This window comes from Elephas maximus, chromosome 4 (assembly GCF_024166365.1).
Source record: "Elephas maximus indicus isolate mEleMax1 chromosome 4, mEleMax1 primary haplotype, whole genome shotgun sequence".
NCBI lineage: Eukaryota > Metazoa > Chordata > Mammalia > Proboscidea > Elephantidae > Elephas > Elephas maximus.
In genome coordinates this window covers 114,333,704-114,348,595 of record NC_064822.1, presented here as the reverse complement: position 1 = coordinate 114,348,595, position 14,892 = coordinate 114,333,704, and the positions used below count along the sequence as shown (strand labels likewise).

Sequence of the window (14,892 nt, the reverse complement as noted above, 5' to 3'; positions counted from 1 at the left end):
TTTTTACGCATAAGATACAGATAATGTGTATCTAATTTAATAAAAGAAATATTGAGTGAAACTCTGGCTACGCATTCAAACAAAATTAAAAATAGTAAAATACTTTTGTATGTACGGTAATATATAAGCATATCCCTGTACTCTACACCCCCTGTTGGCTGAAGTGGCAGCATCTCATTACAGATTCCGATGTTCGTTTTGAACATCTGATTGAAAGAGAGAATAAACAAAAATCAGTTACACTTTAGTGTTAATTTGCATGTTACTTTATTACATTGTAAGTTTTGGACTTGACAGCACCAAACAACAACAAAATAACAATATCTTGGGGAGAAAAAGATATATTTTGATGATTCAGCAATGCTCAAATTTTAAAGGGTTGAGTAAGAGTTCACAGCGATGCACACATTACCTGAGAAATTAGAAGACTGGAGAGAGATGGACTACAAAAAAGACAAAAATAAAAATAACTCTCCTACATCTCAATTTAATATAAGTAATTGATATTTGCTCAATGAGAGATTAAATTCAATGAGACTGTTCTAACTTTCAGGTCGATTATGAGCCTCGGTCAATGTCCAGGGCAAATGGTCACAGCTAACTCTGCCCCTATCTCAGTAAGGACACAGAAAGTTAAGCAATAAAGTAAAACTGCTCATAAAACAAATAAATTGAGTACACACGGAAAATTTTTTTTCCTATTCATTGATGTCAGAAAACTTCAAGCCTTGAGATATTGATTGTATATTGGAAATGTTTGAGTCCCTATTGGTGTAATTCATAGTTCAAGCTTGAGAAAAATCTGTACAGCAGATTATCACAAACTCAGAATCTAAAGGTTCTTGACCTCTGACTTAAATATCTTATTATTAGGCAAAAGTGGCAACAATGGAGAGAGAAATAATTCATTGACTAGAATATCAGGGAGGGAAGAAAAGCTGTCAGCATTATGTCAACAATAAATGTAATGTACATATTCAGTGACGGCAATGTACTTAAGCAGAAAAAAAGCTGTATTGTGTTGGGTGGAACCACAGGACTTAGGGTTGTTTATAGGAATAAAACACATTTGTCCTAAAACCGAAGCAGAAAACAAAAATCTTTTTTTTTTTTTTGTAATGAAGACCTCAAACTCTACTCTAGATTCTATGTAGTGAGCCCACGTATCTGTTATGTATTAGCATTATTTAAAAAAATAATAATAAAATAAAAGACTCAAATGTCAAGAAAAGACACGAAATCAGTGAAGAAATTTTCTGATACAAAGAATAAAAGGCTAAATATATAGAATATTTAACAGTTAAAATAATTTATAATAAAATTTCTCCAAACAGCAGATGCAGATTAGACAGAAGGCAGAAGTCAGTGATGAGAAACGGCACAGTAACATCATTCATTCTGCTGGGACTGACTGATGACCCTCAGCTGCAGGTTCTGATTTTTATCTTTCTCTTTCTCACCTACATGTTGAGCATAACTGGGAACCTGACCATCATCACCCTCACCTTTGTGGATTCCCACCTGAAAACACCTATGTACTTTTTCTTAAAAAATTTTTCCTTCTTGGAGATCTCATTCACCTCTGCTTGTATTCCTAGATACTTGTATAACATAGCAACAGGTAATAAGGTCATTACCTATAATGCCTGTATGAGCCAAGTGTTTTTTACCGACATTTGTGGAACAACAGAATTTTTCCTCCTGGCCGCCATGTCCTATGATCGCTATGTGGCCATCTGCAAACCCTTGCATTACATGACCATTGTGAGCAGCAGAGTCTGCAGGATTCTCATTACCTGTTGTTGGATGGCTGGTTTCTGTGTAATATTCCCACTAATACACCTTTGTTTAAATCTGGAGTTTTGTAATTCTAATGTGCTTGACCATTTTGCCTGTGATGCATTTCCCCTTGTGAAAATCTCATGCTCGGACACATGGATTATAGAACAGACAGTTATCGTCTGTGCTGTGCTGACCCTAAATATGACTCTTACTTGTGTAGTTCTGTCATACGGTAGTATCATCAGGACAATATTTAGATTCCCCTCTGTCCAACAAAGGAAAAAGGCCCTTTCTACTTGTTCTTCCCACATGATTGTGGTTTCCATCACCTATGGCACGTGCTTTTTCATCTATATGAATCCAACAGCAAAGGAAGAAGTGACCATTAATAAATTGGTTTCACTGCTTATTTCTTCTGTTTCCCCAACTTTGAACCCATCTATTTATACCCTGAGGAATAATCAAGTTAAGAAAGCTTTCAAGGGCTCATTTGAAAGGCTTGCAATGCTCTCACCTAAGTAAAAGAAAAAAAATTTTTTTTTCAAAGAACAGATCAATGGCCTCAGACATTCTTCCTTGAAGTTTATAACTTTTTTTTTTTTTTTTTAACAGTCTATACTTTAGCTCCTTTTGAATGATCTTCAGCAAAATTTTACTGGCACGTAATATTAATGATATTATTAGATAATTTCTCCATTTGGTTGTATCACATTTTTTGGGAATAGGCATAAATATCCATCTCTTCTAGACGGTTGGCCTGGTAGCTGTGTTCTAAAGTTCGTGACATAGATGAGTGAGCACTTCCAGTGTTGCATCCGTTTTTTTGAAACATCTCAATTGGTATTCCATCAGTTCATAGAGCCTTGATTTTTGACAATGCTTTCAGTGCAGCTTGGAATTCTTCCTTTAGTACCATTGGTTCTTGATCATATATTACCTCCTGAAATAGTTGAATGTTAAACAGTTTTTTTTTGGTATTGCTTCCGTCTTCTTTTGATGCTGCCTATGTTCTTCAATATTTTGCCCATTGAATCCTTCAGTATTGCAATTCGACGGTTGAATTTTTTCCTTAGTTCTTTCAGCTTAAGAAATGCTGAGTGTGTTCTTCCTTTTGGTTTTCTAATCAAGTATTTGCACATTTCATTATAATACTTTGTCTCCTGGAGCTGTCCTTTGAAATTTCCTGTTCAGCTCTTTTACTTCATCATTTCTTCCTTTCCCTTTAGCTACTCTATGTTCAAGAGTAATTTTCAGAGTCTCTCTGACATCCTTTTTGGCCTTTTCTTTCTTTCCCATCTCTTTAATGATCTCATGCTTTCTTCATGCATGACGTACTCAATGTCATTCCACAACTTGTCTGATCTTAGGTCATTAGTGCTCAATACATCAAATCTATTCTTGAGATGGTCTCCAAATTTAGATGTGATGTAGTCAAAGTCATATTTCAGCTCTTGTGGACTTGTTTTAATTTCATCAGCCACAACTTCAACGTGCATATGAGCCATTGATGGACTTTTCCATAATTGGCCCTGGCCTTGTTTTTAATGAATACTGAGCTTTTCCACTGCCTCCTTCCACAGATGTAGATGTAGTCGATCTGATTCATATGTATTCCATCTGGCAAAGTCCACCTGTATAGCTGCTGTTTTTGTTGGTGGAAAAAGGTATCAAATGATCTCTGGCATGTTTTCTTTCACCAAGGCCATGTTTTGGAAAAACTGATCCTTCTTTAGTTCCAACTTTAGCATTACAATCACCAGTAATTATCAATGCATCCTGATAGCATGTCCCATCAACTTTGGACTGCAGAAGTTGGTAAAAATCTTTAATTTCTTCATCTTAGGCCTTAGTGGTTGGTGCATAACTTTGAAAAATAGTCTTATTAACTGATCTTTCTTGTAGGCTTACAGATAATTATCCTACCGCTGACAGCATTGTCCTTCAGGATAAATCCTGGGTCATTAACATCCTCGGTTAGGCAGATGACACAACCTAGTTTGCTGAAAGTGAAGAGAACTTGAAGCACTTACTAATGAAGATCACAGGCCATAGCTTTCAGTATGAATTACACCTCAACATGAAGAAAACAAAAATCCTCACAACTGCTCTTTAAAGTATTAAAAAGCAAAGATGTCACCCTGAAGACTAAGGTTGGCCTGATCCAAGCCATGGTGTTTTCAATCACTTCATATGCATGCGAAAGCTGAACAATGAATAAGGAAGACCAAAGGGTTGATGCCTTTGAATGTGATGTTGGCAAAGAATATTGAATATTTCAAGGACTGACAAAAGAAAGAACAAATCTGTGCTGGTGAAGTACAACCAGTACATCCTTAGAAGCAAGGATGGCGAGAGTGTATCTGACATACTTTGGGCATGTTGTCAGGAGGGATCAGTCCCCAGAGCAGGACAGCACGCTTGTTAAGTAGAGGGTCAGTGAAAAAGAGGAAGATCCTCAATGAGATGGTTTGACACAGTAGCTGCAACAATGGGCCTAAGCATAGCAATGACTATGAGGATAGCCCTGGACCAGGCAGTGTTTTGTTCTGTTGTATATAGGGTTGCTTTGAGTCAGAGCTTTCTCAACAATACCTCACAATGACAACAAAACCATATTTCAGCAACTCTCAACACTTCTTTAAAATAGCTTCTATGAATCCTGGTTAAGCCATTCTCTTATCTTTGTTTTCCAAAGCAGTATCTGAAAATGTTTTTGCATCTCATTAAGAGAACAGGTAAATAGATTTCCCAAAAACAATTTTTTTGGGAATGAAATCAACTTCATAATATTAAATTTTAAGATATAATAAAAGCCATTAGTCTGGAAAATACAGGGTAAAATTCATTGTTTTATACAAATATATGTAGTAATAATATCCAAACACATGAAACAAGAGTAATCTTATATGAACACTCTAAAAAGAATGAATAATGCCATGTAATGTTTTTTTTCAATGTAAAAATATGAACAATAGTTTAGAAAGAGAATAATAGTACTTTCCAAATTGAGAAATTAGAGAATTATGGAAGTCTGAACTATTACTTTTACAAACATATGGAAATGCTGAATTAAACTGAATAAAATATTCTTTTGAATCTATAGCCAAAAGCATTGCAGAGTTGTAAATTGATGGCATCGGAAATAAAGATGCAACTAAAAATTGAGCTACAATCTGTAAATTGACTGGTAGATGCTAAGGCGATCATAGGTTGGAGGGTGAGAGTGGGACAGGAGAGGGGGTTGCATTGTGGATCCCAGGGATTTAGGATTAAAGTCTCAGGTTCATTGTGGTGAGAGCACTTGAAATGATTGAATAGCATAAAGTCAAAACTGTCAAATTTTTTCATACTTAATGAAAGTTTGGATTATATCCATGCTCATTTTCACAGAAAGATAAACCTTTTATTTTTCTTTCTTTCTTTCTGAAAAATACTGTCTGCTGCTTTTAAGGCCATGTGTCATGGGAAAAAATATTATCAGTGTATTTAATACATTAAGTCTATTAATTACAAATTAAGCTTTTGAAATCCAAATTCTCTTAGAGCAATATAAACGCTCAGATATAAAAAATTGAAAAACCACACAAATGTAATTCATTGGAAATTAAGGTATTCACTTCTAATTAACTAAATACTATCAGGATCTATATTAAACAATGCAGGAAGCATTAAAAGAAGATGGAATAAATACATAGAGGCACTACACCAAAAAGAACTGGTCGACATTCAGTGATTTCAGGAGGTAACATATAATCAGGGACCCATGGTACTGAAGGAAGAAGTGCAAGCCGCACTGAAGGCATTGTCGAAAAGCAAAGCTCTGGGAATTTATGGAATACCAATTGAGATGATTCAACAAACAGATGCAGCGCTGGAAGTGCTCACTCATCTATGCCGAGAAATTTGGAAGACAGCTGCCTGGCCATCATACTGGAAGAAATCCATATTTACGCCTATTCCCAAGAAAAGTGATCCAACCAAATGCAGAAATTATTGAACAACATCGTTAACATCACATGCAAGCAAAATTTTGCTGAAGATAACTCAAAAGCAGCTGCAGCGGTATATCGAAAGGGAACTGCCAGAAATTCAGGCTGAGTTTAGAAGAGGACACAGAACCTGGGATATCATTGCTGATGTCAGACTGATACCAGCTGAAAGCAGAGAATGCTAGAAAGATGTTTAAATGTGCTTTATTGACTATGTAAAGGCATTTGACTGTGTGGATCATAACAAATTATGTACAGCATTGGGGAGAACGGAAATTCCAGAACACTTAATGAGGAATCTGTACACCGATGGCGAGGTAATCATTCAAAAAGAACAAGAGAATTATGCATGGTTTAAAGTCAGGAAAGACGTGCTTTAGGGTTGTATCATTTAACCATATCTATTCAATCTGTATGATGAGCAAATAATCCAAGAAGCTGGACTATATGAAGAAGAATGGGGCATCAGGATTGGAGGAATACTCATTAACAACCTGAGTTAGGCGATGGCACAACCTTGCTTGCTGAAAGTGAAGAAAACTTGGAGCACTTACTGATGAAGATCAAAGACCACAGCCTTCAGCATGGACTACACCTCAACATAAAGAAAAAAAAAAAAATCCTCACAACTGGACCAATATGCAACATCATGACAAAAAGAAAAAAGTTTGAAGTTGTCAAGTATTTCATTTTACTTGGATCCACAATCAACACCTATGGAAGCAGCAGTCAAGAAATCAAAGGACAAATTGCACTGGGCAAAGCTGCTGGAAATGATGTCTATAAAGTGTTAAAAAGCAAAGATGCCACTTTAAGGGCTAAGGTGTGCCTGACCCAAGCCATGGTATTTTCATTTGCCTCATATGCATGTGAAAGCTGGACAAGAATAAGGAAGAGCTAAAAAGAATTAATGCCTTTTAATTATGGTGTTGGTAAAAAATATTGCATATACCATGGGCTGCCAGAAGAACAAGCAAGTCTGTCTTGGAACAAGTACAGCCCGAGTGCTCATTAGAAGCAAGAATGGTAAGACTTCATCTCACATACTTTGGACATGTTATCACAAGGGACCAGTCCTTGGTGAAGGGAGTCATGCTTAATATAGTATCAACGAAAAAGGGAAAGATCCTCAAAGAGATGGACCGACACAGTGACTGCAACAATGGGCTCGAGCCTAACAAGATTTTGAGGATGGCGCAGGACCAGACACCTAACAATAACAATATCTGGAATGTAATGAAATGCAGATACTATATTACAAATTATTTGGAGCATTGAAAAAACTATAATCAGAAGGATTTCTGTTATCATAAGTGTATTCATTACTTAGAAAAAATGTAAACTAGACCAAAAGAGAAGAATTTAATAAATGTGGAAGAAAGGAAAAAATAAGTGAAACTATAATTTAGTAAAGTTAAAAAGTAAAATCAATTTAATAAGTTAAAGAAATTCAAAAGCCGTTCTCTTTAAAGTCAAACAGAGATAAGCCCCATGCCAGTGAATGTGAATGAATAAAAAAAAACAAGTAAAAACTTAGTATTTCATAGGAAGATTTTGTAAATGCAACAAGATGAGAAGGAAAAATAATCAATATAAATATGGGAATTAACACCTGAAATTATTGCATTTAAGTGATTATAAAGTCTTATTTCACATTTTACTTTGCTGAAATGGAGATATGTCACCATAAAATAGCACCTAGAATCATTCAGAGTTTAATTTACAACATTCTCTTTCAGTTACTAGTACATAAAATAATGGCATTTGACTGTGTTAAGAAACTCCAATAGGAAACTGGTAGAATTAATAGAAGAATTTGGTGCTCTGGCTGTACAAATGGAAAATATTAAAAAAAAAAAATAGACTCTTTATAATAGCAATCTGTTGAAAACCCGTTGCCGATGAGTCGATTCCAACTCATAGTGACCCTATAGGACAGAGTAGAACTGCCTCATAGCATTTCCAAGGAGGGCCTGGTGCCCACCTTTTGGTTAGCAGCCTTCAGAAGCAATAGCTTTTAAACACTACACCACCTGGGTTTCCATGAGAGCAATAAGCATCTAGAAATCAATGAACAAATATTACTTCTACCATAACTATTACAAAAATTTAATTGCCAAGAGAATAAAGTAAACATAAAAGGCACAGAGCACATATTAAAAACTATAAAATCTTTTATGAGAAAATAAAATATAATTTAAACAAAAGAGTGGCAATCAATATTCTCCAATAAGAGTTTATAATATAAGCATGTATATGTTTGTGTACATGTATATTTGTATTGTAGAAACATTTATTCTCCTATTCATCTATTAAAATTTTATTCATTTATATATATTCATCAAAGACATAAGATATTAAAGGAAGACCACATTTTAATTCAGGTTCTCTGCAGCAGGAATAAGTGATTCAATCAGAGAGAAAAATGATAGAAGGAGACAAAAAATATTAAAGCAAAATGTTGATCGTGTTATCCCATTTATATGTATGGGCTTGGGTATACATAATTGGGTGAGGATAAAAAAAACTTTTTTTTTTCAGATGAATTTCCACCTACTGAATGATCGTTGTTGTTTGGTACCCTCTAGTTGGTTCTGACTTGCAGGGACTCCCTGTATAACAGAAGGAAATATTGCGTGGTCGTGTGCCATCCTCACAATCATTGCTGTTTGAGCTTAACGTGGAATGTTAAATATCTGTTACCAAGTTAAAAAAAAAAAAATTAGCTTCGGGGTATTTTCGTAGTGGTGATACTAATTCAGTAAAAATAAACAAAAAATGCAAAAAGAAAAGCCTCTTTGAATGCTTGCATGAGCAGAGACACTGGTGTAATAACATCCATACCAAAATCTGTTAATACTGACTACATCACTGGAATATTTGAGTAAAGATAAGATTTGACTATTGCTCTGTTGAAATATTTTACTCACCGCAATCAGAAAAATATTTTCAAGCATTTTTTAAAAATAATATTTTAGTTTGTTTTTGGTGAAAGTTTACAAAATTCAATCCATGACACACTGTATGTATGTACCATATTTTGCTTATCCATTCACACATTGAGAAGCATTTCAGTTGTTTCCATTTTTTTGCTATTGTGAATAAAGCTGCAATGAACACAGATGTGTATATGTCTGTTTGTGTCACTACTTTTAAGTCTCTAGGGTGTATACCTAGGAGAGGGATTCCTGGATCATAGAGTAGTTAATCATACACAACTGTAGTAGACAGAACAATGGCCCTCAAAAATGTCCAAGTCCTAGTCTCCATAACCTGTGAATATGTGATCTTACATGGCAAAGGGAGTTGACAGATGTGATTAAGTCTCTTGAGATGAAGAGATTATTCTAGATTATCTCTTGTTGCCCATTGTAGTCACAATGGTCTGTATAAGGGAAGGAAGAAAGCAGGAGCATAAGAGATGTGACAAAGGAAGCAGAGGCCAGAGCGAAGTGAGGTCACCTGCCAAGGATACTGGTATAACACAGAAGAGCCAAGGAAATGGATTTCACCACCCCTAGAGCCTCCAGAAAGAACACATCCCTGCTGACCCATTTTAGACTTCACAACTCCAGAACCACAAAATAATATATTGGTTTGTGGTAATTTGCCACAGTAGCAATAAAATAGGAAATTAATAAAACACTTCCTATCCCTGGATTAGAACTAGCCATTGCTCAAAAAGACACGGTTTCTTTTAGTTGCAGATAGTATTTGAAAACCACAATATGGACACTGGAAGTGCTTGTTGCCATTTGGTTTGCCATATTTCTAGGCCCTTTCTGTGAATAAAGCTAGGGAATATGATTTTTATTAAATTAATGTGTGAGTTCACAGTGAAATTTCCAATTCAAACTCATGACTTCAGGAATTTAGCTTATGTTACTAAAATATTTAATAGGTAATAAATGAATACATAATTTATCTATTTCTTGGATTGGTGTTCAGAGGATTATAGTGCTAGCTACATGTGATAGGTAAGATTTTGTGTCAGCTTGCCTGCGCCATGATTCTCAGTGTGTTGGCAGTTGTGTAATGTGATCACTTCCCTGTTGGATTTTGATATGTTATTACCCCCATAATAGAATCCACTGAGTGGTACAAGCGGGGGTGGGGTATGTGGTGACTCACTGCCACCTCAACCTCCATCTCTCCACCCTCTACACCTGCTTCTTTCCTGCTCGCCTTGCCAAGATTTATGGCTTGTTCTGGATCCAGCAGCTGCCTCTTATCTCTGGTTCTTGGGACTTGAACTAACAGTTTACATCTTCATCTTGGGATTTGTCGATCTTCACAGCCTGAGAGCAAAAGTCCTGCTCCCCGACCTACTGATCTTGAGTTCACCAGCCCCTGCAGCTACATGAATCAGGAGAAACATTGCAGTCTTGCCTGCTGACCTTGGGATTCCTCGAACTTCAAAGCCTGTGCGTGGGAGCCCTGCTCTCTGTCCTGCCAATCTTGGGTTCATCAGCTTCTGCAGCTCTGTGAATTGCGAGAGGCATCTATCCTGAATCCACAGACTTGAGATATTCCAACCTGTACAATCACATGAGCTGTTTCCTTGATATAAATCTCTCTCTATGTATATATTTATATGCTTTACTGGTTTTGCTCCTCTAGAGAATCCAGCCTAAGACATTTGGTACTGAGAAACAGAATTGTAAGGATCAGTTTTCTAAATTGGTTCTCAAGTCTGGTTAGTCCTAAAGATGTTGATGATTCTGCTTCCAGTAGTAAAAAGGCACTGATAATCCGTGGCATGAAGTGGCAATTCAAATATGCAAAATATCATCACCAGTAGATCAGGTATTGGTGAAAGATGAGGCTGTGGCTGATTACACATATGAAACTTTTCCACAATTTGTCATAATAAGAAGTATAAGGGAGCTGGTTGGTTGGTTCCACTTTCTCTAGACAAGCTGCTGAAAGAAAGAGATGTGCTCAGAGCTTCAGAATCAAAGCTCAAATGCTGCATAAATGACTTCAAATCTTCCAGCTGTGCTTTGAAAAAAATCTTAATTTCACAAAGTAACGGAGCTGATATTGTCGAAAACCAAACCTAGACTCTTATTGTAAGAGTGGCTGAATTACAATGCCAGCTCAATTGCCAACCTCAAGAGACGTCTAAAATTAAAGTGAGGGCATTGATCAGGAAGAAATGGGGTCCTGAAACTTGGAATGGGGACATAGGAGCAGATAATCAGGAAGCTAGAGACACTGAGCCCCTAAATTCTGTTGAATCACTCCTGCCAAAAGAACCACTCCCATCCGAAAAGATTATTTCATGCTTGTCTGCTAAACCACCCTGCCCAGAAAAGCCATCAGCCCCTCCACTCTCATCTAATGAGATTAGCACTAGCCCAGCTGTCTCTAAAGAGCCCGTCCCTGAGTCATTGCCTCTGGCATTGCCTGAGGCAGATGCTTTACAAGACAATGCTGAATGTTCTCAAAACAATTCCATACTACCAATTCTGGCTTCTAGACCTATAACTAGACTTAAGTCCCAGTGATCCCCAAAAGGTGAAGTACAAAGTGTGACCCAGGAGAAGGTATGCTATAATTCAAAAGAACCACTTGACTTTTCTAATATTTACAAACAGAAACCTGGGGAATACATATGGGAATGGCAATCAAGGGTGTGGAATAATGGTGCAAGTAATATAAAGATGGATCAGTCTGAGTTTATTGATATGGGTCCACTGAGCACAGAGTCTTCATTCAGTAATCAAGAAGTTAGGATGCTGAAGCATGGATTACTCAGTGGCGTACACTAAATCAAGTTGAAGTACCGGACCTGCCTTGGTGTACTATAGAAGAAGGTATCCAAAGGCTTAGGGTAATTGGCATGCAGATTTATCAGGTTAGACTCACAGATCCACACATGGAATGACCAGAGGATACACCATTTACCACAACTGCGAAGAACAGATTTGTGAAGGAAGCTCCAGCATCCTTGAAGACTGCTATGATTGCAGGGATTATTGCCAACATCAAGGACTTGAAGGATGCAGGGGTGGTGTTTCCCACGACATCCTCATTCAACTCGCCTATTTAACCTGTGCAAAAAACAGATGGATCTTGGAGAATGACAGCAGATTATCTGAAACTTAACCAGGTGGTGACTCTGATTGCAGCTGCTGTTCCAGATGTAGTTTCATTGCTTGAGCAAATTAATACATAGCCTGGTAACTGGTATGCAGCTATTGATCTGGGTAATGCCTACTTCTCCATACCTGTTCCAAAGGACCACCAGAAGCAGTTTGCCTTCAGCTGGCAAGGCCAATAATACACCTTCACTTGCCTACCCCAGGGCTACATCAACTTTTCAGCCCTATGTCATAATTTAGTCCGCAGGGAACTTGATGTTGTACTGGTCCATTACACTGATGACATTGTGTTGATTAGCTGTAGTAAGGAAGATGTGTCAATGACTCTGGGCTTACTGGTAAAACATTTGTGTGTTAGAGGGTGGGAAATTAATCACACAAAAATTGAGGTGCCTTCAATCTCAGTGAAATTTCTGTGGTGTGGGGCATGTCAAGATATTCCTTCTAAAGTAAAGGATAAGTTACTGCATCTAGCTGCTCTCACAACTAAAAAGAAGGCACAAGGCCTAGTGAGGCTCTTTGGATTTTGGAGGCAACATATTCCTCATCTGGGTGTGCTACTCCTGCCTATTTATCAAGTGACTGAAAAGCTGCTAGTTTTAAGTGGGGCCCAGAACAAGAAAAGTCTCTACAACAGGTTCAGGCTGCTGTGCAAGCTGCTCTGCCACTTGGGCGATATGATCTCACTGATCCAATGGTGCTTGAAGCTCCCGTGGCAGAGATGCTATTTGGAGTCTTTGGCAGCCCCCTGTTGGTGAATCACAGTGCAGACCCTTAGGATTTTGGAGCAAAGCCCTGTCATCCTCTGCAGATAACTACTCTTCTTTTGAAAAACAACTTTTGACATGTTACTGGGCCTTAGCAGAGATGGAACACTTTCACCATGGGACACCAAGTCACCATGTGACCTTAGCTGCCCAACATGAACGGGGTGTTGTCCGACCCACAGAGTCTTAAAGTTGGATGTCCACAAAAGCACTCCATCATTAAAGGGAAATGGTATATATGAGATCAGGCCCAAGCAGGACCTGAAGGCACAAGTAATTTATATGAGGAAGTGGCTCAAATAACCATGGTCTCCACTCCTGTAACATTACCTTCCATCTCCCAGTCTGCATCTATAGACTCATGGGGAGTACATTATGACCAGTTGACTGAAGAAGAGAAAAATCGTGCCTGATTTACAGATAGTTCTGTATGATACGCAGGCACCACTCAAAAGCGGACAGGGGCAGCACTTCAGCCCCTTTCTGGAACCTCCCTGAAGGATAGTGGTGAAGGGAAATCTTCCCAGTGGGCAGAACTTAGAGCACTGCACCTGGTTGTTCACTTTGCTTGGAAGGAAAAATGGCCAGATGTGTGATTGTATACTGATTCATGGCTCTGGCCAGTGGTTTGGCTGAATGGTCATAGACTTGGAAGCAACATGATTGGAAAATTGGAGACAAGGATTTATGGGGAAGAGGTATGTGGCTAGACCTCTCTGAATGGGCCAAAAAAGTGAAGATATTTGTGTCTCGTGAATGCGTACCAAACTGTGACCTCAAGAGAGGATGATTTTAACAATCAAGTGGATAGGATGACGCGTTCTGTGGAAAACCAGTCATCCTCTTTTCCCAGCTACTTCCATCATAGCTCATTAGGCTCATAAGCAAAGTGGCCATAGTGGCAGGGATGGAGGTTATGCATGGGCCCAGCAACATGGACTTCCACTCACCTAGGCAGACTTGGCTACAGCCGCTGCTGAGTGCCCAATCTGCCAGCAAGAGAGGCCAACACTGTGTCCCCGATATGGCACCATCCCTCAAGGTGATAAGCCAGCAACCTGGTGCCAAGTTGATTACATTGGAAAGGGCAGAATTTTTTCCTTACTGGAATAGACATTTACATTAGATATGGATTTGCCTTCCTTGCATGCCATGCTTTTGCCAAAACTACCATCTGTGGACTTACAGAATGCCTTATCCACCATCATGGTAACCCACACAGCATTGCCTCTGATCAGTGGACTCACTTCAAAGCAAATGAAGTGTGGCAATGGGCCCATACTAATGGAATTCACTTGTCTTACCATGTTTCCCACCATCCTGAAGCAGCTGGCTTGATAGAATGATGGAACAGCCTTCTAAAGGCACAATTACGTTACCAGCTAGGTGGCAATACCTTGCAGGATTGGGGCACTGTTCTCCAGGCAACTGTATATGCTCTAACCAGAATTTAATATATTGTGCTGTTTCTCCCATAGCTAGGATTCATGGGTCCAGGAATCAAGGGGTGGAAATGGGGGTGGCACCACTCAGTATTACCCCTAGAAACCCACATACAAGATTTTTGCTTCCGGTCCCCATGACCTTATGCTCTGTATGTCTAGATGTCTTAGTTCCAAAGGGAAGAATGCTCCCACCTGAAGACACATCACTGATTCCATTGAACTGGAAGCTAAGAATGCCACCTGGCCACTTTGGGCTCCTTATGCCTCTGGATCAACAGGCAGAGAAGAGAGTCACCATACTGGCTGGTGTGATTCATCCTGATTACCAACAGGAAATTGGATTGATATTACATAATGGAGGTAAAGAAGAGTCAGGAATGCAGGAGATCTCTTAGGGCGTCTCTTAGTACTATCATGTCCTGTGATTAAAGTCAATGGAAAGCTACAGCAACTGAATTCCAACATTACTATTAATGCTCAGACCCTTCAGGAATGAAGGTCTGGGTCATCCCACCTGGCAGAGAACCACAACCAGCTGAGGTGCCTCCTTGAGGGCAAAAGGAATGTGGAATGGGTGGTGGAAGAAGGTAGTTCTAAATACCAGTTACAGCCACGTGACCAGTTGCAGAAAGGAGGGTGGTAATTGCTATGAGTATTTCTGTTTTGTATGTGTGCATCAGATATTTTTGGTTTTTCCACTGATAAAATATAAGATGTAAATTGGGCTACTGCATTTTCGGTTGATGAGTGTTAGTTGTATCATGTTAAGCACGAGATCCAACTGAATGTGGAAATTATAGAA

The 14,892-nt window shown here is 38.4% G+C and overlaps 1 protein-coding gene across 1 annotated transcript; it reads left to right on the top strand.

Annotated features, from left to right (window-relative positions):
- The first annotated feature begins 1,368 nt into the window (after nucleotides 1–1,368).
- LOC126075611 (olfactory receptor 6C2-like) lies at nucleotides 1,369–2,304 on the top strand. The gene has a single exon (XM_049883449.1). It carries the CDS (start codon nucleotides 1,369–1,371, stop codon nucleotides 2,302–2,304), a length of 936 nt encoding a protein of 311 aa, XP_049739406.1.
- Nucleotides 2,305–14,892: the final 12,588 nt, after the last annotated feature.

Excerpts from the sequence above, each read along its gene's own strand:
- LOC126075611 (XM_049883449.1), top strand. The coding sequence starts at position 1,369 with ATGAGAAACGGCACAGTAACATCATTCATTCTGCTGGGACTGACTGAT.